The following is a 25428-nucleotide window of genomic DNA, read 5'->3' as shown; positions in this document are numbered from 1 at the left end:
CATCAGGCTCCCTGCTCAGCAGGGAGTCTGCTTCTCCCTGTGCCCCCCCCCCCCACAGATCATGTGCACACTCTCTCTCTCAAAAAAATAAATAAATAAAATCGTTTTTTAAAAAACCACAAATATTTTATTAGGGCTAATATCTATGAGAGAAAATGACAGGGAGCTTGGGGAGGGGGTTGTCAGAACCATCAGATCATGGTACAAGTGTGACCCTGAGTGAAGGAATTTTGGAAGAAAGATTTGGTGATCATACTAGACTGCCTTGTAATTTTTTTTTTGTTTGCACATTCATATTTTTTATTAGGTTCAGGGGTAAAATTTAATGATTCATCAGTTGCATGTAACACCCAGTGCTCATTACATCAAGTGCCCTCCTTAATGCCCATCATCTAGTTACCCCGTCACCCCACCCAACTCCCCTCCAGCAATACTGTTTGTTCCCTAGAATTAAGAGTCTCTTATGGTTTGTCTCCCTCTCTGATTTCATCTTATTTTATTTTTCTTTCCCTTCCCCTATGTTCATCTGTTTTGTTTCTTAAATTCCACGAGTGAAATCATATGGTATTTGTCTTTCTCTGACTTATTTCACTTAGCGTAATACTCTCTAGTTCCATCCACATGGTTGTAAATGGCAAGATTTCATTCTTTTTGATGGCTGAGTAATATTCCATTATATATATATATATATATATACACCACCTCTTCTTTATTCATTCATCTGTCAACAGCTCTTTCCATACTTTGGTTATTGTGGACGTTGCTGCTATAAACATTGGGAAACTGCCTTGTAAGCTAAGTAAAGTTCTTCAAAGCTGTCAGGGAGTCCCAGCCTCCAAGAATGGCCCATCTTAGGATTTTTATTGTGTTGACTGGGAGCAATCATGGTAAGACACCTCCATGCAAATGTGGTGGTGGATTTTAGAACACAGCAGTGGGAGCCTTTAATCAATTATGCTCCCTACAGTCAGGTAATTGTGAAGCAGGAAACTGTCTTGTCAATTTAGGTTTATCTGATATTCCCTCATGATTAGATTTAATTGTGTATTTTTTTGGCAGTAATAATAGTGAAGCGACATCATATCAGGGGATTTAAAATGTTGGTTTGTTCTATTATCAATGATACGAACATCTTGGCTAAGAGAGTATTCACCAGATATTTCCATGATATACCTACTGTATTTCCTTTTATAATTAATAATACTTTATGGAGAGAAATTTTCAGCTGTGTAGTATCCATCCTGTTTCTCAGTAACTTTAAACCAATAAGCCATACCTGCTGTCTTATGGGTTGAGGATGACAAATCATTTTTTTTCATCTACTGAGTTTTCTGTTACAAATTCCCTGATAACCTATTATGGTATCTTATGACAGCAAAAAGACAAAAACCAAACCAAACCCAAATGAAGGCACTGGTTTCTGATGTCACGTGTGCAGAAAAGTTTAATATAGAGCTGAGAGTGCTATCTATAAAGAGGCCTGGTTGCTAGCCTGGCTCTTGATTGGTATCTGGGTACTTGGATTGCGCTGGAGGATTCCTAACATTCCCTAAGAGTATCTCACATTGCCTAAACTCTTTGTGCAATGTGATTTATGCTGAATATCTATTTTCCCTCTGAGAGTCTTTAATTTTGGTACATGCCAGGCAGAGAATGCCTAAGTGACCAGCCCCCAATAAAAAATCTAAGGCACCAAGTCTCTGATGCATCTCTCTGGTGACAGTTACACGTTATCACAATTTAGTGCTCAAGGAACTTAGTACATTGTGATTCCATAAGGAGAGAACTCTTGGAAGCTAAAACCTGATTTCCTCCAGACTTCATCCTTCCTACCTTCCCTCTTTTCTCACTTTACTTTTATCCTTTCAGTGTAACAAATCAGTTGTGAGTACTTCTAGTGTCTTGTGAGTATTCATAGAGAATGAAAGAACATGGATGTAGCCTTAGGAACCCCCAACATACCACACAAATTGATACAACACAAGCCTTAGTGAATACCTACTAACATCCTATGAATATGTGGTCCAGAAAATCAATTGTGGGAACCTGTCTCAACTAGATATAATTTGGTGAGTAATGCTCTTTAACTACAATGAAAAATCACCATTGTGTCTATGAACTAGCATCCAAACCTGCTCTGCATCTTTATTCGTTCCACATCCAGAGGGTCAACTGTTATTTTATTTTCTTTCTTCATGCACACCTTTTCAAAAAGGAATCATTTTTTTTTTAATGCCTCCACGAGGTATGTATACTCATTTTGCTTCTAGCTCCAGGATTTGCCCTCTCACTGTTATGGATTTATACTTCAAGCACAGCATGCATTAATTACAAAGATCCAATTGTTAAAACTCATCAAGTTGTTTGTGTATGTAAAACAATCAGAGAAGTTCTCGGCTTTGAAATTGGCTTCCAGAACCCATTCCTTAATTTTGATCTTATATGCCATATGACAATATAGAACACTCATAATGGCTTAACGTCAAGGGATAATTATTTGGTACTTTCATAAATTCTATTACAGTAATTTACTGCTTTGGTAATATTCCATATTCAATGAAAAACTAAAACATAACAAATGGAAAAGTATCAGGGGTGGAGGAGAGAGGAATTTAAAAATGGGAAAAGACGGGCGCCTGGGTGGCTCAGTCGTTAAGCGTCTGCCTTCGGCTCAGGTCAGGATCCCAGGATCCTGGGATCGAGCCCTGCTCAGTGGGAAGCCTGCTTCTCCCTCTCCCACTCCCCCTGCTTGTGTTCCTGCTCTCGCTATCTCTCTGTCAAATAAATAAATAAAATCTTTAAAAAAAATAAATAAATAGATAAATAAAATAAAAATGGGAAAAGACCACAAAATGCTCCTTGCCAAGGAAAACCACTATGGAAGAGCATCCCTTTATACATTATCTTATACATGTACACATAGACACATGCATGCACACAGAAACACACAAAGATCTATGTTTGATTATGCTATGAAGGCTACAACCTGATTTTTCAAAGCCCATACTATGTATTTCTCTCATTACAGATATCTGCCATAATCTTAATGGCTTCAGTATAGGAATATACCAAAACTCAAAATTCCTACATATTGCACTTACCCCATTTATAAAAACTCAGTGACATCATCAATATGGTGCTCATCTTTTTAGTATTTTAATCTCATAATCTTAACTTCCAAATATATGATTCCCAGATCAAAGAGATGTACAATCTATACTGACCTATACTCCTTTCCCAGAACCATACTTCAGTGCTGCCAATAGGGAAAAGCATATAAATACAAATCTCACCTCAGAAATACATCTGATAAAATTATCAAATTCTCACAAATCTGGGGCATATTCCTTTCATGGGTGTGGGGAATAAAGTACAGACCCTATGTGAGAAGTTGTTTTTTTTTTTAAGATTTTATTTATTTATTCATGAGAGAGAGAGAGAGAGAGGCAGAGGGAGAAGCAGACTTCCCGCAGAGTGGGGAGCCCGATGTGGGACTCGATCCCAGGACTCCGGGACCATGACCTGAGCCGAAGGCAGACGCTTAACCATCTGAGCCACCCAGGCGCCCGTGAGAAGTTTTGATAAAAGAAATACTACAGTAATTAGAAGGCAAACATTTTGACTTGGGATGGAAATGCAATTAGAAATCACCAATTCCAGGTTGATTAAGAAAATTGTTATTGGATGGGGCGCCTGGGTGGCTCAGTCGTTAAGCGTCTGCCTTCGACTCAGGTCATGATCCCCGGGTCCTGGGATCGAGCCTCACATCGGGCTCCCTGCTCGGCAGGAAGCCTGCTTCTCCCTCTCCCACTCCCCCTGCTTGTGTTCCCTCTCTCGCTGTGTCTCTCTCTGTCAAATAAATAAAATCTTTAAAAAAAAAAAAAAAGAAAATTGTTATTGGTAACTACTGGTGACACTTTCAAAGTGTTATAGTAAATTCCTGCCTTAACGTTGATAGATAAAAAAGATTAGTTGTGTGAAATGCAGTTAAGTCCTTGCTAAAAAGACTTTTTCAGTCTATACTGTCAGAAAAATTACAAAAGGTAATTCAATGTACACCGTATACAATCCTTGGAAAACTGAACAGGGGCCCAGATAAGAACCCAACTTGAGAACAGAGGCTGTGGGAGGAGAAGAACCAATTATAGTACAGTAATAACATTAATGTGTGGATTGTAATATCAGGTGATTTTCTACATTTCAACAAATGTCCATTTCCCTGAATGAATTTTATTTTGCAGGTTTCCTCCTCTGGATACAATTTTCCTATGTTTATTTAACATACAGGTAGTAAGCACACCTACAAGTGCTAGTCAACGTTAAGGCTGTGTAGATTTTTTTAAAACTTTTATTTAAATTCCAGTTAGTTAACATACAGTGTATTAGTTTCAGGTGTACAATATAGTGATTCAACAATCCCATATATCACCCAGCGCTCATCACAAGTGCACTCCTTAATCCCCATTACCTGGGTAACCCATCCCCCCAACCACCTCCCTTCTGGTAACCATCAGTTTGTTCTCTATATTTCAGAGTCTGTTTCTTGGCTTGCCTCTCTTTTTCTCCCTTTGTTCATGTTTTGTTTCTTAAATTCCACATGAGTGAAATCATATGGTATTTGTCTTTGACTGACTTACTTCACTCAGCATAATCTCTAGCTTCACCTATGTTGTTGCAAAAGGCAAGATTTCATTCTTTTTTATGCCTGAATAATATTCCATTGTATATATACACATCTTCTTTATCCATTCATCAACTGATGGAAACTTGGGCTATTTCCGTGGTTTGGCTATTGTAAGTAATGCTGCTATAAACACTAGGGTGCATGTATCCCTTTGTATTAGTATTTTTGTATTCTTTGGGTAAATACCTAGTAGTACAATTGCTAGATCCTAGGATATTCTATTTTTAACTTTTTGAGGAACCTCCATACTGTTTTCCACGGTGGCTGCACCAGTTTACATTCCCATCAACAGTGCAGGAGGGTTCCCCTTTCTCCACATCTTGCCAAAACCTGTTGTTTCTTGTCTTGTTGATTTTAGCCATTCTGACAGGCATGAGGTGCTATCTCATCGTAATTTTGATTTGCATTTCCCTGACAGTAAGTGATGTTCAGCATCTTTTCATGTGTTTCTTGGCCACCTGGATTTCTTCTGGGAGAAATGTCTATTTATGTCTTGTGCCTATTTTTTAATTGGATTATTCATTTTTTGAGTGTTGAGTTTTATAAGTTCTTTATATATTCTGGACATTAACTCCTTATCGAATATGTCATTGGCAAATACCTTCTCCCACTGAGTAGGTTGCCTTTTAGTTTTGATTGTTTCCTTTGCTATACAGAAGCTTTTTATTTTGATGTAGTCTCAATAATTTATTTTTGCTTTTGTTTCTCTTGCCTCAGGAGACCGATCTAGAAAAAAGTTGCTACAGCTGATGTCAGAGAAATTACTGCCTGTGCTTTCTTCAAGGACTTTTATGGTTTCAGGTCTCACACTTAGGTCTTTCATCCATTTTGAATTTATTTTTGTGTATGGTGTAAGAAAGTAGTCCAATTTCATTCTTTTGCATGTGGCTGTCCGGTTTTTCCAACACCATTTGTTGAAAAAAAACTTTTTCCCATTGGATATTCTTTCCTGCTTTGTCATAGATTAACTGGCCACATAATTATGGGTTCATTTCTGGGTTTTCTATTCTGTTTTATTGACCTATGTGTCTGTTTTTGTGCCAGTACCATACAATTTTGTTTACTAGTTTTGTAATATAACTTGAAGTCCAGAATTATGATGCCTCCAGCTTTGAGGGCTGTATAGACTTAGCAGCAAAGTCCCAGCCCTCATGGAGCTTACATTCTAGTGGGTATCAATTCTGGTATACCCATCATTATACTTGTGTTAAAGGCCAGCCCAAACTCTTTTCCTAAGTACTACTACCTCCTAAGTGATTCTGAACAAAGACTTACCACACCACTTACAAGTTTTCTCAACTGTGTGATCTTGTGAAAACTGAGATATGTTCAATTATTGCTTAAATACCAACTAAACTAACACAAGTATTTTCTCTCTTATGAGACTCAATGATGATAAGAATTCAGGGTTTTATTAAGCATCATTTTAGAGAACTTCTTTCTGATGATTCTTTGATGTTCTTACCACTCTTCTTACTTTCATAAAATGTATTGCCACCATGAGTTTTGCGATGATGTGAAAGTTTTGATCGCCAACGGAAGCTCTGACCACACGTCTCACACTTGTAAGGTGTCTCCCCTGTGTGAACCCGCTGATGAGACTGCAGCTGTGAAGAGTGGCGGAAGACCTTGCCACACACATCACATTTGTATGGCTTCTCTTCACTGTGAACACTCTGATGAACCTTCAGACTTGAGGCCTGACTGAAGTGCTTACCACACTCCCCACACTTGTAGGGTTTCTCTCCTGTGTGGACCCTCTGATGCATGTCAAGATTCAAGCTCCATTTGAAGCCCTTCCCACACTCCTCACATTTGTACGGCTTTTCTCCCGTGTGGACTTTCTGATGGGCTTGAAGGTGTGAACTGCGACCAAAACTCTTCCCACACTCCTCACATTTGAATGGTTTCTCTCCACTATGGATTCTCTGATGGGCCAGAAGATTTGCAGCCTGCCTGAATACTTTCCCACACTCCTCACAATTAAATGGTTTCTCTCCTGTGTGGATTCTGCAATGAATTTTGAGATCTGCTCTACGATTGAATCCCTTCCCACACTCTTCACATTTGTGTGGTTTCTCACCAGTATGGATCAGCTGGTGAATCTGAAGTCGGGAACTCTGATTGAAGCCCTGCCCGCACTCCTCACACTTGTAAGGTTTCTCTATGCTGTGGGTCTTCAGATGGGATTGAAGATATGCTCTCTGACTGAAGTCCTTCCCACATACCTCACATTTATAGGGTCTCTCTCCCGTGTGGACTACCAGATGAACTTGATAACGGGTTTTTGTACCAAAGTTCTTCCCACACTCATCGCATTTGTATGGTTTCTCTCCTGTGTGGACTCTCTGATGTGCCTGAAGATTTGAACTCATAGTAAAACCTTTACCACACACTTTGCATACATACGGTTTCTCTCCAGTATGGATTCTCTGATGGGCCCGAAAATGTGAAGGCTGAATGAAGCCCTTCCCACACTCCTCACATTTATAAGGTTTCTCTCGTGTGTGGCCCTTCTGATGGATATGAAGATTTGAGCTACAAAAGAAACACTTCCCGCACTCCTCACATTTGTACAGTTTTTCTCCCGTATGGACCATACAATGGCTATTAAGTGATGATCTACGTCGGAAACTCTTACCACATTTATCACATTTGAAGGGTTTCTCCCCAGTGTGGATTCTCTGATGTTCCTGAAGATGTGAAGCATGAATGAAGGCCCTTCCACATTGGTCACAATTATAAGGTTTCTCTTCCATGTGCAATTTATAATGAACATTAAGTGCTGATCTACGACAGAAGCCATTCCCACACTTCTCACATTTGAATGGCTTCTCCACAGTGTGAACTTTCAGATGAGTTTGCAGACATGAGCTCTGGCTGAATTCCTTACCACACTCATCACACTTGTAGCGTTTCTCTCCCAGATGAACTCTCTGATGAATATGAAGTGCTGAGCTGTAACAGAAGCTTTTTCCACACTCACGACAGGTATGAGACTTCACTCCTGAGTGTGTTTGTTGATGAAGATCAAGGCTGGAGACATCACTGAAATATTTCTTAAATTCACTAGACTGATTAGGTTTCTGGCCTGTGTGAGTTGCAGACTGTCCTGCTCCAACCTGTCCGGGTGAATCACCTTGTTTGGGGAGCTGAGAACTCTTTATCATGGAGCCCTGACACCTGGTTAAGTCACTTGCAATCTGTTGCCAGATCCGCCAGCAGGAAAGCTCTTCAGGTGGTTCTGCTTCTATAACAGTCTTCATCTTACTTTGGATCTTTCCTCCTGTAAAGACAGAATGCAGAGATGTGGACAACTGAAGACTTTGTTCAGTGTTCTCAAGGTTTCACATTTAGAAGACATCATGAGACTTTAATGAATCCAGGGAATATTCTGTTGGTCTTTTCCACTGTGTATCTTATTCTCTGGTTTACATGTGAATGGAATCCAAGAGGGGGTCCAGTGGGCTCCTATCCGCTATGCAAGTATACACCAAGTCTCCTTTATTTATTTATTATTTATATAAGATTTTATTTATTTATTAGAGAGAGAGAGAACAAACGGGGAGGAAGGGCAGAGGCAGAGGGAGAAGCAGGCTCCCTGCTAAGCAGGGAGCCCGATGCAGGGCTCAATCCCAGGACCCTGGGATCATGACCTGAACTGAAGGCAACCATTTAACTGACTGAGCCACCCACGCACCCCCCACACCAAGTCTCCTAAAAGAGGCACAAGTTAAATGCTAAAGACTTCATTCAAAAATTGATAATATAATTCAAATGTTAACCTATGGCCATTTCCACTGAATTTGAAAGTCGGTGTAGAATCTTGAATAGCAAATTATGTAGTTAATAAATTATGGAGACAGAAATGTTATATAATAAAATATGAATCAACTAGAACTTCAGGAAAAGCAATAACATAATCAAATTTTGGGTTCATGTTATATATCCTAATATCAAATACCCTGAAATATTTATATTTATATTTATATATTCAAAGTATTCCTGGAAATTCTGCACAACATGTTTACCTAATCTTATCTTTCTGTTTTGACAGACATTAAATGAGCTGGCTACTATTACAAATTTTTGACCACTTCTAATAATTTAAGTTCAGAAATGTGTTTTCTAAATTATCTCATTGGCATTCCCAAGTCTCTATATTTATACAAAGGTTATCTGAACATTTGGAGATTATTTTTTCAATAAACTTTTCAATTAGCTTAAGAAGTACTTTTCTTAAAACTCAACAATAAGAAAAAAAAGAACCTGGTTTAAAAATGAACCAAAGACCTTAATATACACCTTACTGAAGAAAATATACAAAGGGGCTAATAAGCATATGAAAAGATGCTCCACATCTTATGTAATCAGGGAAATGCAAATCCAAACACCGAGATACCCTACACACATACTAGAATGGCCAAAATCCAGAACACCAACACCATCAAATGCTGCCAAGATGTGGAGCAACCAGAACTGTCATTCATTGCTGGTGGGAATGCAAAATGGTACAGCCATTTTGAAGAGTTTGGTAGTTTCTTTCTTTCTTTAAGATTTTATTTATTTGAGAGAGAGAGAGAAAGAGAGAGTGAACACAGCAGGGGGAGGGACAGAGGGAGAAGCAGACTCGGTGCTGAGCAGGGAGCCCAACGCAGGGCTTGATCCCAGGACTCCAAGATCACAACCTGAGCCAAAGGCAGACACTTAACCAACTGAGCCACCCAAGTGCCCCGAGTTTGGTGGTTTCTTACAAAACTAAACATACTCTTACCATACCTTCCTGCTATTGCACAATTTGGTATTAACCAAAAGAAGTTGAAAAAAAAATTTTTTTTTAAATTTATCCATTCATGAGAGACAGAGAGAGAGAGATGCAGAGGCAGAGGGAGAAGCAGGCTCCCCGTGGAGCAGGGAGCCCGATGCAGAAATCGATCCCAGGACTCTGGGATCATGACCTGAGCCGAAGGCAGAGACGCTTAACCGACTGAGCCACCCAGGCATCCCAGCAGTTGAAATTTTAAGCCCACACAAAAAACTATACACAGATTTTTATAGCAGGTGTATTCATAAGGACAAAACTTGGAAGGAACCAAGGTGTCCTCCAGGAGATGAACAGATAAATATTAACTGTGGTACATCCACACAATGGGATATTATTTGGTGCTAAAAACAAATGAGCTATTAAGGCATGAAAAGATATGGAGAAAATGTAATGCATATCCCTAAGTGAAAGAAGCCAAACTGAAAAGTACAATTCCAACTTTACAACATTCTTGAAAAGGCAAAAGTATGGACAGAGTAAAAAGATCAGTGGTTGCCAAGGGTTAGAGGGGAGGGATGAAGAGGTGGAGAATAGGATTTTTAGGGCAGTGTAACTACTCTATATGATATAATAATAGTGTGTACATGGCTTTATCCATTTGTCCAAGTCCATAAAACGTACAACACCAAGAATGAACCCTAATGTAGAGTAAAGACTCAGTGATAATGTGTCAATACAGGTTCATCAATTTTATCTGGCAGGGGATACTGATGTAAGATGCTGTGGGTACATGGGGACAGGTTTATATGGGAGATCTCTGTCTCTTTTTTGCTATGAACCTAAAACTGCTCTAAAAAAATAGTCTTTGAAAGCACTACTGAAAAAAATGTTTACAAAAGAGAAATTTGGGCCACGGGGGTGGCTCAGTCAGTTAAGCATCTGCTCAGCAGGAAGCCTGCTTCTCCCTCTCCCTGCTGCTCCCCTTGCTTGTGCACTCTTGAGCTCTCTCCCCCTCTCTCTGTCAAATAAATAAAATCTTTAAAAAAGAGAAAAATTCACTCCCCTACCTGTATGAATAGTCAATTAAAAGCTGCCCCCTCTTTCAATCCAGTAGACATGTGGTAAACAGCCTCTATATAACTATATAAGCCTTGGGTCACTTTATTGGAAAGTTACTTCAGTGTCGAGGTATCCTGAATGTCTAGAATGACTTGCGGGTTTGGGAAGCAAATACCCAAAGCACGTGAACTAAAATAAGCATAAAGCAGAGAGTGGAACTTAAGTTTCTACAGGCAAGTTTCCTTCATGAGGACAAAAGGGAAATAAAGTTGAACAGAAAATATACATGGCTCTAAAATCTGACAGAAATTCAGATCTCTAGGAAAGATGTGAAAACAACAGAAATGGAGCCTGGGAGAAGGAAAAGGTAAGGTTACGGTATGAACTCTGAAAGCCAATCCTAGAGTGGGAGTTCAATCCTGCCAGGAACTCTTCCCAGACAGATGCATGGATGGTTCCTAATGATTTTTAGGTCTCTGCTCAAAGTGAGCCCAGCAACAAGCCCCTTTACCGCCCAGTGTAAAATAATCAATCCTGCCCTCACCCAGTTCACCTCCGGTGACTCCCATCCCTCCTTTTTTATGTTCCATGCGGCACCTTGCACTATGTAACACGCTAAGTCATCTGTTGTTCCCCGTGTCTTTCCCACCATGATGCAGCTTCAAGGAGGAAAACATGTCACACCTTGTAGGCTGAACACATTTTACACTTTCCTACCTTACAACCAATGTCCAGAATCGTGTCCGGAACATGGTGCATAGTCAACAAATACATGTTGAATGAATAAATGAATCCCAGTTTGACTGTTTTGGTGAGAGTTCAAGCCAAGTCCTAGAAGGAAAACATCTTTTCCAAGTAAGTTATTTGAAACAGAAAAGGGATAGAACACTGTTGTTTTGCTGGGAAGCTGAAAAGCTGTATAGGGGACATCAAGAACCAGAGGTACATGACGCAGGATGCTAATAAGAAAATCAAACGTGGGGGCGCCTGGGTGGCTCAGTCAGTTTGGCATCTGCTTTCGGCTCAGGTCATGATCTCAGGGTGCTGGGATTGGCCCCACATCAGGCTCTCCGCTCAGCGGGAGTCAGCTTCTCCCTCTCTGTGCTCTCTCTCAAGTAAAAAAAATAAAAGAGAAAATCAAAGGTGGCAAGAATCCCTGGGATGAAAAGAAAGGAGGGACCATCACTGGTTCCTTCTGAAGCTTTAGGACTGTCTATCTGATAAAAGAGTGTAGAAAAACAGTGCATATACAAATGTGTGGATTAAATAGCCCATCACAACAATTTTTCAAATTAAAAAGCTCTAATACTCCAGGGAGCTGGAAATATTTAAAAGCATGTAATAAGCTTTCAGAAAAAAGAACCACGGGGCGCCTGGGTGGCTCAGTCCTTAAGCGTCTGCCTTTGGCTCGGGTCATGATCCCAGGGTCCTGGGATCGAGCCCCGCATCAGGCTCCCTGCTCCGCGGGAAGCCTGCTTCTCCCTTTCCCACTCCCCCTGCTTGTGTTCCCTCTCTAGCTGTCTCTCTCTCTCTGTCAAATAAATAAAGAAAAGAAAAGAACCAGGACAGAAACTATCAAAGCATCACAGCCAACAGGACAGGGGTCATTACATAAAATGCCTATGAAAGTCACAGATGTGAACTGACACGTGAAATGTTTGTTCTGATTATAATAAAAGATCCAGTTCTTACCATGGCTCATGCTCAAAAAAGCTTGAAAACTTTGGTTGTAGAAGTTCCCCAGTTCTTAATTAAACAAATTGTTCAAATGGAAAGATAAGTTGCAAGAACAGAATCTTGGAAAAAAATTACTTAGGTGAGTATGTACGTTTTTGGTAGGTAATGTAGTTCATGGTTATATTTAACAAACTGACCCTTAGAAAGAGTAGTTGTGTGGGGTGCCTGGGTGGTTCAGGCAGTTGAGCAGTCGGTTCTTGGTTTCGGCTCAGGTCATGATCTTAGGGTTGTGAGATCAAGCCCCGCGTCAGGTTCCGTGCTTGGCAGGGAGTCTGCTTGAGGATTCTCTCTCTCTCCCTCTGCCCCTCCCACCACTTGCACACATGCTCTCTCTCTCAAATAAATAAATCTAAAAAAAAAGAGTAGCTGTGTGAGGGGAACAGGGAGTACCTCTGAGGATGTGACAGTAAGTTTCCTGATTCTCTCTAAGTTAGAATGTTCACTAGTTGAAAAACACCCAATCTTCATTAAAAATCAAGGGAAAACCGTATGACATCTATATTCTTTAACATTTGTTTAATGGCTAAATTTGTAGAAAATAAAAAGCACGATGTATTTTTGAACCAGATATAGAGGCAGCACTCACGTATGTGTCTCCTATTACTCTCACCTTAAATCTTCCCCCTCAAGCACAAGGAAGGGGAAACCAGCGGGCAGTAACATGGGTGGGGGCTTTGAAAGAGGCAAATGGGCTGCAGATGGCAAATCTTCAAGAGGAAGGCAGCTTACAACCTGGGTGACACTGTCTGACACTATAGGAAACAGATCTTTCTCCCTCTGTGGGGGGACCTAAGAATCAGAATCAGAATTCTCATCCCAAAGTATTCTTCCCAGAAATGAAAACGCCCCCTAATGGAAGATTCCAGGAAAGCCACAGGCAAAGGGCGCTCCTCAGTATGGTTACAACCACAATACTTCTAAGTTTCTCTGGGACACGGGTCAAGGGCACAGACCAACACACATTCATGCCAAGGGCACCCCAAGAAAGTGAGTGAAATAGAAAGTAACTGGATAGGCATTAATCAGAAGACAGACAATATCCTGCAACATCCTTCATTCACTCTGGTTTGCACACGACCTACAGCTATCTCCCTGGCCCATGGAGACACAGGGGTCCCCCATCTATTGACACATTCACCAAATCAACACATATTTCCAGACACCTGCCACATACCTGATGATTCTAGGCACTGAGGACAGAGCAATGAACAAAAGAGACACAATCCCTCACTTGTGGGGATCACACTCCAGGGGGGACAGAGAAGAGATGACCAAGCAAACAAAAACATATGAGGCACAACGTAAGGAGGAATGAGAGTAAAGGGAAGGTGATGTTTTACGTAAGTTGGTCAGAAAAGGCCTTTCTTGTGATATTGGAACTTAGCACAGACAGGAAGGATGGAAGGAAGGATGGATGGATGGAAGGATGAATGGACGGAAGGAAGGAAGGAAGGACGGATGGATGGACGGATGGATGGAAAGAAGGAAGGAGGGAAGGAAGGAAGGAAGGAAGGAAGGAAGGAAGGAAGGAAGGAGGTGGGGAGGGGAAGGAGGGATGGGAGGCAGGGGACAAAGGATTTCAGGTAAAAGAGTATGTCGGCCAGAGAGTAAGGGCTCTGAGGCAGAGGATATGTAGTAGGCAGATTAACTGGCTCCTGAAGAATCCATGTCCTGATTTTTGGAGCCCAGAATATGTTACATGACACAGCAAAGGGGAATTAAGGTTGCAGATGGAATTAAGGCGCTAATTAGCTGACTTTAAAACGGAAGAGTATCCTCTATTTTCTGGGTGGGCTCAAAGCAATGGAAAGGATCCTTCGAGATGGAAGAAGAGCGTAGGAAGGCAATGTGACTGCAGAAGAACGGACAGGGAAAGCAAGGCTGCTGGCAGTGAAGATGGAGGAAAGGGGCCACAAGCTTAAAAACCTGGGGTAACTTCTAGAAGCTGAAAAAGCAAAGACACAGATTCTCTCCTAGAGAATTTCCAAAAAGAAAGGCATCTGTGCAGACACTTTGACTGTAGCCCGTAAGAACCATGTCACACCTGGGACCCGGGGAACAGTGCGGCAGTCCACCTGTGTCGTTCTAAGCCGTGAAGTGTGTGGCAACCTGTTACAGCGGCAGTGGGCACTACAGCGTCCCCGGCCAGGCTGAGAAACATGGGGGGCGCGATGTGAGTGGAGGGGGCAGAGCAAGAGGAAGCGAAGAGGGGATGTGGGAGAGAGGAGCACACCATGGAGGACTCTAGAAGCCACCTGAAGAGGTTTTAGCTCCGGAAACCTGGGTGGCTCAGTCGGTTAAGCGTCTGCCTTCGGCTCAGGTCATGATCCCAGGGTCCTGGGATCGAGCCCCGCATCCGGCTCCCTGCTCAGAGGGGAGTCTGTTTCTCCCTCTCCCTCTGCCTCTCCCCGCTGCTTGCACTCTTTCTTTCTCTCTCAAATAAATAAATAAACTCTTAAAAAAATAAAAAATAAAGAGGCTTTAACTCAAAGAAAAATAAACCGTAGACAGTTTTGAGCAGAGGAATGGCGCCCTGACTTGGACTTCCTAAGGATCACACTGGCTGCTACATGGAGAACAGACAATACAAGGGAAGGTGTGGAAATGGGTGCGCCATACAAAGACGGCTGAAACGATTCAAGATGGGGTCTGGCCATTTGGACCAGGTGAGATGGCAAAGGGGGGGAAAGAAGTAAGACACATGGAAGAACACCGGCAAGGACTCCCATCTGCTTTGTTCTTAACCTGATCTCTCTTCTCTGTCGGTTGCTAGCATCACCCAAAGCTTTTTTGCTCTCTCTAAGCGGAATATATCATGTCTAAAGGGGTGCTGCATTGTGAACAGGCGAAGTCACATATTTAAAATGAACACACAAGGGCGCCTGGGTGGCTCACCTGGTTAAGTGTCTGCCTTCGGTTCAGGTCATGATCCTGGGATCCTGGGATCAAGCCTCCCATCGGGCTCCCCACTTAGCAGAGTCTGCTTCTCCCTCTCCCTCTGCCCCTCCTCCCCTCTCAAGCCCTCTCTCTCTCAAATAAATAAAAATCTTTTAAAAAAATTAAAAAATAAAATGAACACACAAAAGGTACAAATGGGTATTTGGATTCCTACACATACCGGTCAATTAATCAAAATCAACGTTTTCCAAACATTTAAAAAAATATGACCTATTTCAAGACCCAGACGTATATGCGTGACAGAAACCTATTTCTAACCAATGTCTATCACACAATCGGCGGGAGATCTTTGCTGTAATGTATTCATTACAGCTAACTGAGATTTTCAAACTGAGATTTTCTACTTTATTAAAAAAACTACTGGTACACCATCAACGCAGGTAACCATTTCAAGAGCCCCGAAGCCTTGAACACCCAAGGACACAGAGCCAATCCAGGAAGCAGATATTGAGGCATATAGTGCCTATGCTCACCCACAGAAATCAGATTCCTGAAGTTCTCCAGCATCACGTCTCCGTACAGCTTCCTCTGGGCGGGGTCCAGCAGCCCCAGCTCCTCCTCCGTGAAGACCACCGCCACGTCCTTGAACGTCACCGTCTCCTATAACAAGCACAGGCAACCTCAATCTTGCACCGGGTGGCTGCTGGGAGTGGGGCAGCATTGAGGAGGTGGAAAGGGTGGTGGGAAGTGGTTTCAGAGTTTGAGGGACTCAAGTCCATCGGCAGGCTTCCAGGCCCTTCTCCTCCTACCCTGCCAATGCCATACACTGAAGTTCCTTCAAGGATTAGACAAGGGAATAACTATAGCCTTTGGAACAGGACATGGCAGAGTCGGTGCCTAACAAACATCTGATATCAATCGTATTATTTCTTCATGTTGCCAACATCAGTACCTTTTTCCTCACATTCTGTGGCTCTGTGTTATCCCAGAGAACAGATCCTCTATCCTTACCTGTTCTGAACAAATGATATTTAATTTTACATATTTTTCTCATCATAACCCATCCTGAAGTACGTCATTTTACGTAGATCTTGCTGCCCTGCCTGAAGACTTGAAAATAATTGCTAGAGAAGATTAAAAGGTCAAAAATGGGTACATTTAAAATTATGATCATATGAGGATAGATTTTCTTCCCCATCTTTTTCCTACTTCCCTAATCTTTCAAGGGAATATGACAACCTGGGTTCTCCATACAATGGCCAAGAGCAGGTTATATGTTTTTCTATGGTTTTGGCAATCTGATTTGGAAGAACAAGTTGTATTAGTATTCCCATTTATTTGATTGTAAATTAACAGAACTACCTTTTCAGGGGCGCCTGGGTGGCTCAATTGGTTAAGCCTCTGCCTTCAGCTCAGGTCATGATCCCGGAGTCCCGGGATTGAGCCCCGCATTGGGCCCCCTGCTCAGCGGGGAGCCTGCTTCTCCCTCTGCTTCTGCTGCTCCCCCTGCTTGTGCTTGCTTTCTCTGCCAAATAAATAAAATCTTAAAAAAAAAAAAAAAGAAGAATAGCGCTCCAGACACACACGCCACAGGGCCCAGGGCCCGAAATGAACTCTGTCTTCCTGTCTACCTCTTTCACTCGAGCAGAATGCCTCACATTCCTGCCCTTGGTTTCTTGTGTGAATCTGAGCGGGTCTCTCATATTCACATGTTTAAGATGAAGATAAGGCCGACACCTCCTCCCTCAGCTGCTCTGAGGAGCCAAGGCACAGAATGCAAGTTACTGGCCGATACTAGGACCGAGGAACGGGGAAGACGGAATCCAGCTCTCCCTGAGCACAAGCCTCCAGCAAGATCTGTGTGAAGCAGCTCTTCCAGCCTGCTCTGCCTGCAGTTAGATATTCCACCTAAAAAACAGCCTACCTGGCACATATCAAATGTGAGGACAAAAAGCTAGCAGACTGTTTTCAGAGCTGATGTGGGGGGACAAGGTTTTATGTCAGAAAGTGGTCACCAAAGTGCTGCTTGAGACAATAAAATCCCTAAACCGTGGACATGTCTATGAATGGAAAGGAGTTAAAGATAGAAAGATACATCGATTCAATGGGAATGGGATGCAACCGTAAAAAATGAACATTATTTAACATTAAAGGGAAAAAAAAATCAGAATTTAAAATTAGGTGTATATTATGAATACAAATTCGGTTATGCATGCCCACAAGAGTAAGAGTAGGAGAAAATCGAAATGGCTCATTTGTCAGTCAGGAAGTAACGAAGTGGGAGAATTGCTCATTTCTAGTCATTTTTTTACTCCGTAAGATAAATAATAATAAAACAAAAACCAAAAATACGTGCAGAGTAAATTCAAAGGGGACAAAGTAAGACCCTGATGCAAAATAGGTCCTCAAATGCCTGTTGCTCTGCTTGAGTCGTCCCCAGAAAAATGTGTGACGACCTGAGGAATGAGATGGAATTTAGAAAGTGAGAAAGGCAAGCCCTCCTCACCTTGAACATGGTCCTGTGTCCTCCTACTTCCGGGCGTGTGTAGAGTCCTGAGTTGCACAGGTAAGAGGAAGGTGGAGCTGCACCTGGCGGGGTGCCTAGGAAGGCAGAAAAAAAGGCTTTAAAGGTAGCCCGGGCTGCTGCTCACCTACAGGGACGATGACTGTGAATCCGTACATGATCCGTACACGAATGTTCACAGCACCGTTATTTGTTAATAACCCTCATACTGGAAACCACCAAGATGTCGACCTATGACCTATGCAGGAATGAACAAATTGTGGCAAATCCATACAATGGAATATTATTGGCCAATTAAAAGGAAGGAGTACTGATCATGCTACAGCATGGATGAACCTTGTAAACACTGCTGAAAGACACCAGTCACAAAAGATCAGATACTGCAGGATTCTTTTTCTATGAAATGTCCAGAAGAGGGAAATCTATGGAGACAGAAAGCAGGTTAGTGGTCGCTGGGGTATTAGGGGAGAAAATGGGGCGTTAACTGAAAATAGGCATGAGGAATCCAACTGCGGAAACAAAAATGGTCTAAACTGAATTATAGCAATTGCTGCACCACTCAGCAAAGTTACTAAAAATCAATGATTTCATGGGGTGCACCTGGGTGGCTCAGTTGGTTAAGTGCCTGCCTTCAGCTCAGGTCATGATCCCAGGGTCCTGGGATCAAGCCCCACATTGGGCTCCCTGCTCTGCGGGGAGTCTGCTTCTCCCTCTCCCTCTTCCCCACCCCAACTCACTCTCTCTCTCTCTCAAATAAATAAATTAAAAAAAATCCTCTCTCTCAAATAAATAAATCTTTAAGAATGCCCACTAACAAGTGTATCTTCCCATAAGACTTTATTAATTCTGATGAAAAAAAAAATAGTAACTTTACAATGGAGAAACCTAATAGAAATCACCTTAGCTAGTCAACAAAGGTGAGTTCACCAAAACATTGACAAACCAACATCCTTCGGCTACTGTTACGTTGCAATGACAAGGATGCCTCAGTGCTTCTGCGGAATCCCTGCCAACGACACAGAACAAAACCTAAACGTGTATACATCAGATAAACCCCAAATGAAGAACTTTCTCCAAAATGATTTCCCTCTATACTCTTTAAAAAGCATCAAGAACCGGCTCCTGGGTGGGTGAGTCGATTGGGTGTCCGACTATTGATTTCGGCTCAGGTCATGATCTCAGGGTCATGGGACTGAGCCCTTCTCAGGCTCCACACTGAGCACAGAGTCGGCTTGAGATTCTCTCTCTCCCTCTTCCTCTGCCCCTTCCCCCACTTGCATTCTCCCTCTCTCTAAATAAAATCTACAGAATAATAAATAAACAAATATTGCTTCAGGAACAAGGGCACCTGGCTCAGTCAGTACAGCATGCAACCCTTGATCTTGGGGTCACGAGTTCAAGGCCCCACACTGGGCATAGAGCTTACATGGAAAAATAAAAAGTTAAAAAAGAAAAGCATCAATGAAAAAGACAAAGGATATGGAATGCAATCCACGTTAAGGAACATCAAGTGTGATGAAGTTTTTGTAAAATGTTTATAAACAAATATACAGCTTAAGGCAAAGCATAAAATTGGGACTTTGAACTCGGATGGGGGAGGGGAGAGTGGTTATAAGGCCTTTAAATGAAAAACAGAACAAAATTAACAGGACTGTGGATTACATAACAGGATATTATATAATGTTTTCCAGCATTATCTAACAGGTAACACTATTAACTACTATTAGTAATAACTTACTAGATAGCTAACATCTAATTGATAACTAATAGATACTATTATGTAGTATAATATCTAATATTACCAACTAACTGGTGCTAAATTTCTACAATCAGCCTCTCCTAAATCCCTCTTCCCAGGATACCTCCTAATACCTATATGTGGGACTTCCTTCCTTCAGAAAGCTAAAATAAGCTGTCATTGAATTACAGGTATATTCCTGGTGTTATGTGGCTGACGGAGCCATAAAACAGGCAAAATGTAAACAATTGGGGAATTTGGTAAAGATTATATGAGAATTCCTTAAACTATTTTTGCAACTTTTCAATGGAAAAATTTTAATTATATAAAAATAAAGTCTTGGGGCACCTGGGTGGCTTAGTTGTTAAGCGTCTGCCTTCGGCTCAGGTCATGATCCCAGGGTGCTGGGATTGAGCCCCGCATCGGGCTCCCTGCTCTGCGGGGAGCCTGCTTCTCCCTCTCCCACTCCCCCTGCTTGTGTTCCCTCTCTCGCTGTGTCTTTCTCTGTCAAATAAATAAATAAAATCTTAAAAAATAAAAATTAAAATATAAATAAAAAATAAAGTCTTAAAATATCAGGAACAGTCGTAACAGTAATAATGGGAATAATAAAGATAATCAGGAAACTTTATGGAAGCTCATTAGTTTATTCTTTCTTGGCAGTGTTTAAAAGTTTCCATAGTTATGGGGTACCTGGCTGGCTCAGTCAGTGGAGCATGCAACTCTTCATCTTGGGGTTTTAAATTTGAGCCCCTCATTGGGTAGAGATTACTTAAAGATAAAATCTTAAAGGGTGCCTGGGTGGCTCAGTCAGTTAAGTGACAGACTCTTGATTCAGGCTCCGGTCATCATCTCAGGGTCCTGGGATCAAGCCCTGCATCAGGCTCCACGCTCAGCAGGGAGTCTGCTTAAGATTCTCTCCTTCTCCCTCTGCCCCATCCCCTGCATGAGCATGTGCGCTCTCATGCGCTCTCTCTCTCTCTACTCCCCCAATAAATAATCTTTTTTTAAAAATGAAGAGGGTGGGGGGATGGGGTAACTGGGTGATGGGTATTAAGGAGGGCACATATTGGGATGAGCACTGGGGGTTATATGCAACTCATGAATTGTTGAACACTACAACAAAAACTTATGATGTACTGTACGCTGGCTAACTGAACATAATAAAAAATAAAAAAATAAAAATAAATTATAATAAAAAATTAAGAATAAAATAAAATCTTAAAAAAAAATTTTCCAAAAGTGCTCAGTATCGTTCGGCATCAGGGAAATCCAAATCAAAACCTCAATGAGATACCACCTCACACCAGTCAGAATGGCTAAAATTAACAAGTCAGGAAATGACAGATGTTGGCGGGGATGCGGAGAAAGGGGAACCCTCCTACACTGTTGGTGGGAATGCAAGCTGGTGCAGCCACTCTGGAAAACAGTATGGAGGTTCCTCAAAAAGTTGAAAATAGAGCTACCATACGATCCAGCAATTGCACTACTGGGTATTTACCCCAAAGATACAAAAGTAGGGATCCGAAAGGGTACGTGCACCCCAATGTTTATAGCAGCAATGTCCACAATAGCCAAACTGTGGAAAGACCAAGATGTCCATCGACAGATGAATGGATAAAGAAGATGTGGTATAGGGGTGCCTGGGTGGCTCAGATGGTTAAGCGTCTGCCTTCGGCTCAGGTCATGATCCCAGACTCCTGGGATCGAGTCCCGCATCGGGCTCCCTGCTCAGCGGGGAGCCTGCTTCTCCCTCTGCCTCTCAATCCCTCTGTCTCTTATGAATAAATAAATAAAATCTTTAAAAAAAAAAAAAAAAGAAGATGTGGTATATATATACAATGGAATATTATGCAGCCATCAAAAGGAATGAGATCTTGCCATTTGCAACGACGTGGATGGAACTGGAGGGTATTATGCTGAGTGAAATAAGTCAAACAGAGAAAGACATGTATCATATGACCTCACTGATATGAGGAATTCTTAATCTCAGGAAACAAACTGAGGGTTGTTGGAGTGGGGGGTGGGGTGGGAGGGATGGGGTGACTGGGTGATGGACACTGGGGAGGGTATGTGCTCTGGTAAGCGCTGTGAATTGTGCAAGACTGTTGAGTCTCAGATCTGTACCTCTGAAACAAATAATGCAATATATGTTAAGAAAAAAAAAAAAAGAAGAAGAAGAAGGTAGCAGGAGGGTAAGAATGAAGGGGGGGAAATCGGAGGGGTAGACGAACCATGAGAGACGATGGACTCTGAAAAACAAACTGAGGGTTCTAGAGGGGAGGGGGGTGGGAGGATGGGTTAGCCTGGTGATGGGTATTGAGGAGGGCACGTTCTGCATGGAGCACTGGGTGTTATGCACAAACAATGAATCATGGAACACTTCATCTAGAACTAATGATGTAATGTATGGGGATTAACAGAACAATAAAAAAAAATTTTTTTTAATTTTCCATAGTTAAAATACACCAGGGGACAGACACAAAAAAATATATGATAATTTCGTAAAATATTTATAAACAAACATACAAATATACACAAAGAACCACCAAACAGAAATGCATTAAAAGCTTCACAGTTGCTATCTTTACGTTGTGGATTAATGGATAATTTAAAAATGTTTTCCCCTCATATTTCTGCATTTTCTGAATTTTCCATCATGGTTCTATAAGAATAAAACATATTAGTAATAAGTGAAACAGAAGAGTTGACAATGTTTGAAAAAACTCAGAAAAGTCAAAGCCCATTAGCCTTGCTTTTCAGGTCCTCCAGAATGAAGTGCTAACTACCCGGGGTCTGGTTCCTGCTAGTTCCTATGGCTTAAGGAGAACATATCCAAGAGATTAGGAACTCGCGTTCTGGACTCAGACTGCTTTCATCCCAACCCCAGCTCAGCCTCTTTACTAGGTGGGGACTATGGGCAAATCATTTATGCTCCGTGGGCCTCAATCTCATTTTATAGAATAGAAAAAGAAAGCAGAATTTCTTCACAGAGCTATGGTGTGGCACCATGTATTTATTTGTATAAAACCGTCATTGGTGAGGTCGGCAATTAAGGATTCATTATTATTAATGCTCATGCCTGATTACACATCCTATACATTATCCGACTAATGTGAACACTGCTATAAAAGAAAAATGCCAAATCCTACTCACGTGGAACCTTGCTGTCAGTAGCCAAGGTGTCACTCCTTCCACCTCTGTGCAGCCCTTTGAGAGAAGTCAGGCTGGGGAAAGAAAAGAATGTTATGAAATGCCATGATTGTGTTGCCCTTTTCAATAAAAGTTAAAACCTCCCCTCCCCTCCGTGCAATCTGGAAGCAACCCTTGTCAACAACTAGAGCCCAAGACCTGATGTTTACTGCCCACCTGCTTGTACTCATTAATCTTTGTCTTAACATTTTTCCTTAAGCTCTTCTTTCTAGCTTACCTTGGGAGAGGGAGAAGCAGGCTTCCCGTGGAGCAGGGAGCCCGATGCTGGGCTTCATCCCAGGACCCTGGTATCAAATGACCCCTCTAGCTTACCTCTTAACTCAGGCAAGTGAAACCCAAAACCACGCCTTGGGTGATGACAACTGCCAAGACCTGCCCCAGGCCCAGACCACCCAGACCTTTGGAACCCGACTCATGCTTGCACAGAAGAACCATGGAGCGACTTCTGGAATGACCTATTTCCTTTGCTTCATTATAATACTAAAATCTCTGCCCAAGGTGGGGGGAGGGAGGGAGGGCTCAGCCTCATTTACATAACATACAATGTATGTATAGCCATGTTTCCTTAAGCCGCATGCTCAACCTTATGCCCACCTCTACACAGAATGACAAGCCTTCCCTATCTAAAACTCCTTCCTAACTCTAAACAAAAGGAACCCATTCACCCTCTTTTGGGGGGTCACTGCTTTGGAAGCCATTCCCTGTGATCTCTTTATTTGCTGCAAATAAGGTTCCTTTGTGCAAGGATTCAACCTGGTAGTTTCTGACCTCCCAAGGAGGGAACTCACGTTGGTTCTGTTACACCCTCGCCTTCCTAAAAGAGAGATTATAAGGGGTCTGGGATTGCCCAGCATCGTGCAGGAATGAGAGAAGAGAGAAGGTTCTGCTGTGGGATGGATATCTGACCCTGACCCAGGGACCTGACTGCTTCTCAGAAAATTAATACTAAGAAAGGTCACCATTCACCATGTGCCAGAACCCGTTTTGAGATTTTTATTTGTATCACTATAACTTGACACGCACCTGGCTCTGGGATTCCCAAACAGACCACACTCGGCCTCTTGCCCCTGACAAAATCCACAGGCAGAGAAACGAGCGGTGGTGAAATAAGAAAGGAAATTTATGTCAGTGAGGCCGACACCATAAAGACTACAGACAAACAGCTCAAAGACTGTCTTCAGGGTTCTGAAAATACTTCCAGGTTCATACAAGGAAAATGTGGGGCAATGGCAGGTGCGCAGTGAAGGGCAAATGATCACTGCCTCAATCACGGGTGGGGCCCTGCTGGCTAAGCGCAGTCCTTATTGCATGAGGGGGTAGTTTGGGTTCCCACCGGCGGATGCTTTGCCCTCGGGGGTCTTCCACCCGAGCCAAGAGACAAGCTGGAAAGAAGCCAACGAGAAAGTTTGGGGTCAAAATGGAGGCAGCTTTCACCACCTCTTTCAATTCCCCAGCACCAGGAAGCAGAAGCACCCGTGGGTGTAGGGAGGCAGACACTGGGCGAGCTGAGACACGCAGAAACTCTCAAACCAGGCCATAGGTGACCCCACCCCACCCCAGGACTCGCAAACCACCCTGAGCGCAGAGACTCCCCCTGAGATGCACACCACTGCCCTCCAGCTCCTTACCTGCGTACCCGACCCAGGCTTCTTTCCCCCTAAATCGCCCGGTCGCCGCAGGTTCCAAGCACAGACCCAGGAAGTTTGAAGCGCCGGGAGAGGCGGAACTGACGCACCTCTCCCAAAGAAAATTCAGTAGCAACCTCACACTCCCCCAACGGAAGTGCCCGCGAGACCGCGGGGCTCCTGGACTACACTTCCCAGAAAACACCAGACTCGCCTTCCTGAGCGGAAGTGCACGCTACCACACAGAGCGTCTGGACTGCACCTCCCAGAATGCACCAGACTTACCTTCCTGAGCGGAAGTGCACGCCACCACACAGAGCGTCTGGACTGCACCTCCCAGAATGCATCAGCTCCATCTTCCGGAGCGGAAGTGCTCGCCACCACACAGAGCGTCTGGACTACACCTCCCAGAAGGCTGAAGGCAGAACGTTCTTGGTCTCACTCTCCAAAACAAGTGTTGCGGCTACTGGGAGCTCCTTGTCTATACTTCCCCAAATGCCAGAACGGAAGGAATCACATAGTCCCGACTTCTTGGGTGGTCGTACGGGTTTCTACATTAAGAGTCTGCGTTACCTCTGCCTGAGTCCTCAGCGAAATTATTCCATGGATACAACTTCCTGAATTCGAAATGCCTCCCAATTGTGACAGGAGTATTGTTGGAAAGGCAACGGGTGAGGAGATAAAATCTTCAGGAAATTAACGGGAAATGATCGCTTAGGCGACACTAGATGATTGAAAGGAGGATGATGTTTAGTCATAATCTGACGATATGAGGCCAAAACAGAGTTTAAAGAATGGGTGGTGTCGAATGATTTGGGAGCGAGGAAGTTACCCGTCCCTACTCCAGACCCTGATGGACCACAAGTTTAGTAGGAAAAACAACTTAAAAGGGCCAAAGTGGAAGCTTGTCCTCATGGAAAATCGCTCTTCCCTCACTTAAACTTTTCATTAAAATTATCCCTGCTTCGGAGGTGAAAACGTCAAGTTTCAGTGAAGTTACAGAATTGTCCACTCTCTCAAAGCAAGCAAGACTGCTGGAGAGCTTGACATCGGAGTTACTCTGATTCCCAAAGCCTGTGATTTAATGCCAAAGCACTGAGGAGGATTCTGTAGGTGAGGGAGCATGTTCTAGTATTAAGAGTTTTTTCCCTTATATTTTCTGGTTAAAATTATTTATTATAATTA

General features: G+C 42.6%; 2 protein-coding genes across 3 annotated transcripts in view; both read right to left on the bottom strand.

The window, feature by feature from the left end:
* The window catches only part of ZNF226 (zinc finger protein 226), a 33615-nt gene extending 17858 nt beyond the window's left edge, over window positions 1-15757 (bottom strand). The window contains exon 1 of the mRNA XM_034986682.1: window positions 15677-15757. The gene's annotated coding sequence lies outside the window, so the exon portion shown is untranslated. The remainder of the gene's footprint in view (window positions 1-15676) is intronic.
* ZNF234 (zinc finger protein 234) lies at window positions 5724-24412 on the bottom strand. 2 transcript variants are annotated; one of them, XM_034986696.1, is made up of 6 exons: window positions 24247-24398; window positions 23952-24000; window positions 22562-22632; window positions 17650-17744; window positions 15677-15803; window positions 5724-7970 (listed from the first exon to the last, which is right to left on the bottom strand). In XM_034986696.1, the coding sequence occupies exons 4-6, from the start codon at window positions 17656-17658 to the stop codon at window positions 6106-6108; spliced, it is 2001 nt and encodes a 666-aa protein (XP_034842587.1). In that variant the 5' UTR covers window positions 17659-17744; window positions 22562-22632; window positions 23952-24000; window positions 24247-24398; the 3' UTR covers window positions 5724-6105. The 2 variants fall into 2 exon arrangements, with proteins under 2 accessions (XP_034842587.1, XP_034842586.1); XM_034986695.1 differs by lacking the exon at window positions 23952-24000 and having other exon boundaries at window positions 24247-24412.
* Between the last annotated feature and the right edge of the window lie 1016 nt (window positions 24413-25428).

Source organism: Mirounga leonina, unplaced genomic scaffold (genome assembly GCF_011800145.1).
Source record: "Mirounga leonina isolate KUSES-001 unplaced genomic scaffold, KU_Mleo_1.0 Mir_376, whole genome shotgun sequence".
NCBI classification, from domain to species: Eukaryota; Metazoa; Chordata; class Mammalia; order Carnivora; family Phocidae; genus Mirounga; species Mirounga leonina.
Note: the sequence above shows the minus strand (reverse complement) of the source record. Positions and strands in the feature narration are given on the sequence as shown.

Bases quoted from the DNA above. Each gene is read 5' to 3' on its own strand.
- ZNF234 (XM_034986695.1), bottom strand. The intron at 7,971-15,676 runs GTGAGCATAGGC...CTGTCTTTACAG, and splicing joins CAGGAATCTGATTTCTGTGG to GAGGAAAGATCCAAAGTAAG.